The sequence below is a fragment of the Tripterygium wilfordii genome, chromosome 13, assembly GCF_013401445.1.
Source record: "Tripterygium wilfordii isolate XIE 37 chromosome 13, ASM1340144v1, whole genome shotgun sequence".
NCBI classification, from domain to species: domain Eukaryota; kingdom Viridiplantae; phylum Streptophyta; class Magnoliopsida; order Celastrales; family Celastraceae; genus Tripterygium; species Tripterygium wilfordii.
The window spans coordinates 5,788,206-5,790,863 of NC_052244.1; the positions used below are offsets into that span (position 1 = coordinate 5,788,206).

The window sequence follows — 2,658 nt, forward strand, 5'->3', positions numbered from 1 at the left end:
GGGTAACACTTATTCTCCGTAATTGTTATTACCCTTGTAACATTTACATGGGTAACAAATTATACCCCTAAATTCTTACCCCCATACCAAACGCACCCTTAGGGATATCATTTTGTAGGTTTAATATTTTTTTTTAAAAGGTTTGTGGACCTGAATATATTCAATAACCTAGCCAACCTGGGATCTGAACTGGAGACCAAAAAAAGGCACTCATGCTACCACTAGGTGGATTGCAATAGGAAAACTACCAAACAAAGGAACACAAATACTTCGATAGAAAACAACAAATGAATTAACTTAAATCTGATGAATTTGGCTAAGTAAACTCTCCATTGCACGATAACTTCTTCTCCTCAATTCATGACAAGATCTGACTTGGTGCATCTTCAATCCACATCCTGAATTGTTGGCTATGAATAACAACACATGACGACTTTAATCCAAGAGTGGTTGAGCTTCAAGAACTCAAATTCGACTATTCACATTGATAGTTGATACGCAAACAACTTCTCAAAAAAGCCTGACTTCAAACTACACGGTTCTTGAAGACATCCCAAGAAAGGTCTTTTTCAAGATACTCAACATTAGAAGGATCAAAAGGTCCTTTGATTCTGTCTATGCACTTGATCACTGCTCTTTCTGGAATTACACTTCTTGATGGGTCTGGAGATGTACCATATGTCAAGCATGAAGAAAACCCCTAAACCATATATATATATATATATATATATATATATATATAAACAGTTAATTTGTGACAAAGGAAAATAACTAAATATTAACAAATTAAATTTATATGAAATGACAAAACTAACCCTGAAGATAAGTACTTCCACTTCTTGCTTATCCACTAATGCTTGCACAAGAAGTGCTTCTTTTGTTGCTGATTGACTATACATTTCCAACAACGCAATCTCCTTGTTATGCCCATACTCTTCTCCTTCTCCTTCTCCTTCTCCTTCAGCATCCTCGTATCGCACTCGTCGTCTGGCACGACAAACATTGGTGCTCATGGAGGCTCTCTGGGAGATGCTACTGAGGTTTATAGGTTTTGACAGTTTGGAGATGATGGTGATAGTCGTTGGAGAAGAAAAATTGTAACTGGTGGTGTCATTTGACTTTGAGAGAAAAAGTGATGGAGATGGTGAGGAGGATAAGAGCATTGTAATTGATTCTACATACCCAGAAGAGAAAAACTGATTATTTGAAGTAGTGATGCAGGTTTTATCATGATAAGGTGATGTGAGTTTCTTTTTTTAAAATTATTGTAGTTGGGCCCAAAAAAGCAAATTGGAGAAATTCAATGGGCCAAATGGTTGTTCAAGACTTCAAGAGGCTTCAAAGTCTTTTGTTCCACTGGGCTGGAGGAGGCCCAATAAGCCTTATTGAGTACAATTTGTCCCATTTAGGCCCAATAGGCTTTTCCTAGAATATCTCACATAGTTGATTTTGGACAAATTCCAAGCCGGTTCCATTTTAGAACTTTTGGACATCTAAGTCTAAAAAAAAATTCATGGACATAAAGTACCCATAGAATGCTCAATTATCTTTTTTATCCCTATCATTCTATCTCCCATGAATCTCTTTCTTCTTCTTCGTCTATTTCTTCTCTTTATCCACATCTATTTCTTCTCTTCTATTTCTTATGTTTCGTTCTTTCTTTCCTTCGTTCTTCTCTTCTCTCTATCTCTAGATCTGTTCTTTTGTTCAAGTGTATATCTTGGAATGTTCGATTTTTGTTTAGAAGCTCTTGAAGTTTTATGAGTGTTGGATATGGAAACAATCTGTCCAAGTTCTTGGAAGTGATTTATTATATTATCTCTCTAAATCTATTAAAGCTTAAAAAACTTTAGATATGTTCTTTCTTTTTTCCCTTGCTTTCATTCAGGTGTAAATGTCAGGTACAAGATTTTCATACATGAAGCTCTCGAAGTCAAGTGTTGGCTCTGAAAACAATCTGCGCAAGTTCTACCCAAATCATCATACTTGTTCATGTCACTATTTCAATGCATTAACATGATAACCAATGCCTTTGCCATATTTCTTAGGCCAAATGTCATGGACACCCCCTGTAGTTAGGGACAGTTCTACATGCACCCCTCATTTTGAATTTACAAAAATTGGACCCCCTGTGCTTTATTTTTGTGTTATGGTTGGTCCTCCCATCCAATTGACCGTCATTGACTAACGGAAAACATAAAACAAAGTGTTTTAAGTTAATAAAATTGATAAAAAAAACCCAAATAAAACACTATTTACTCAAAAGGAAAGGGTATCTCACCGCTATTTCAGTTTTCCCACCCACAATCATCCTCCAATCATTAAATTTTAATATTTTATTATTAATTTATATATGATTTGATGTTTGATTCTTTCATTTTGCATGTGATTTAATATTTGATTCACATTCGAAAAATTAGTTTTCCCACCACCATAATTGGTTTTCCCACCCCAGCAATTAATTAAAGTAAACTTATTACATCACATGAATGTAGATTGGCTGGTACATTTAATGTATGGAGTAACCCATTTGTTCGTAGAATCATATATCTAAACTACTGAATCATAATAGAAGGCATTGGGGTAAACATCTGTCAATACTAATTGAACAAAGTGATTACCGTTCACAAATCCAATTGTGATAATAATAAGTTCATG

The 2,658-nt window shown here is 34.9% G+C and overlaps 1 protein-coding gene across 2 annotated transcripts; it reads right to left on the reverse strand.

Moving 5' to 3' along the window:
• Nucleotides 1–517: 517 nt before the first annotated feature.
• Nucleotides 518–1,180, reverse strand: LOC120013953. Of its 2 annotated transcripts, none has more exons than XM_038865941.1 (2): nucleotides 816–1,180; nucleotides 518–700 (listed from the first exon to the last, which is right to left on the reverse strand). In XM_038865941.1, the coding sequence occupies exons 1-2, from the start codon at nucleotides 1,161–1,163 to the stop codon at nucleotides 527–529; spliced, it is 522 nt and encodes a 173-aa protein (XP_038721869.1). In that variant the 5' UTR covers nucleotides 1,164–1,180; the 3' UTR covers nucleotides 518–526. The 2 variants fall into 2 exon arrangements, with proteins under 2 accessions (XP_038721869.1, XP_038721870.1); XM_038865942.1 differs by having other exon boundaries at nucleotides 532–663.
• Between the last annotated feature and the right edge of the window lie 1,478 nt (nucleotides 1,181–2,658).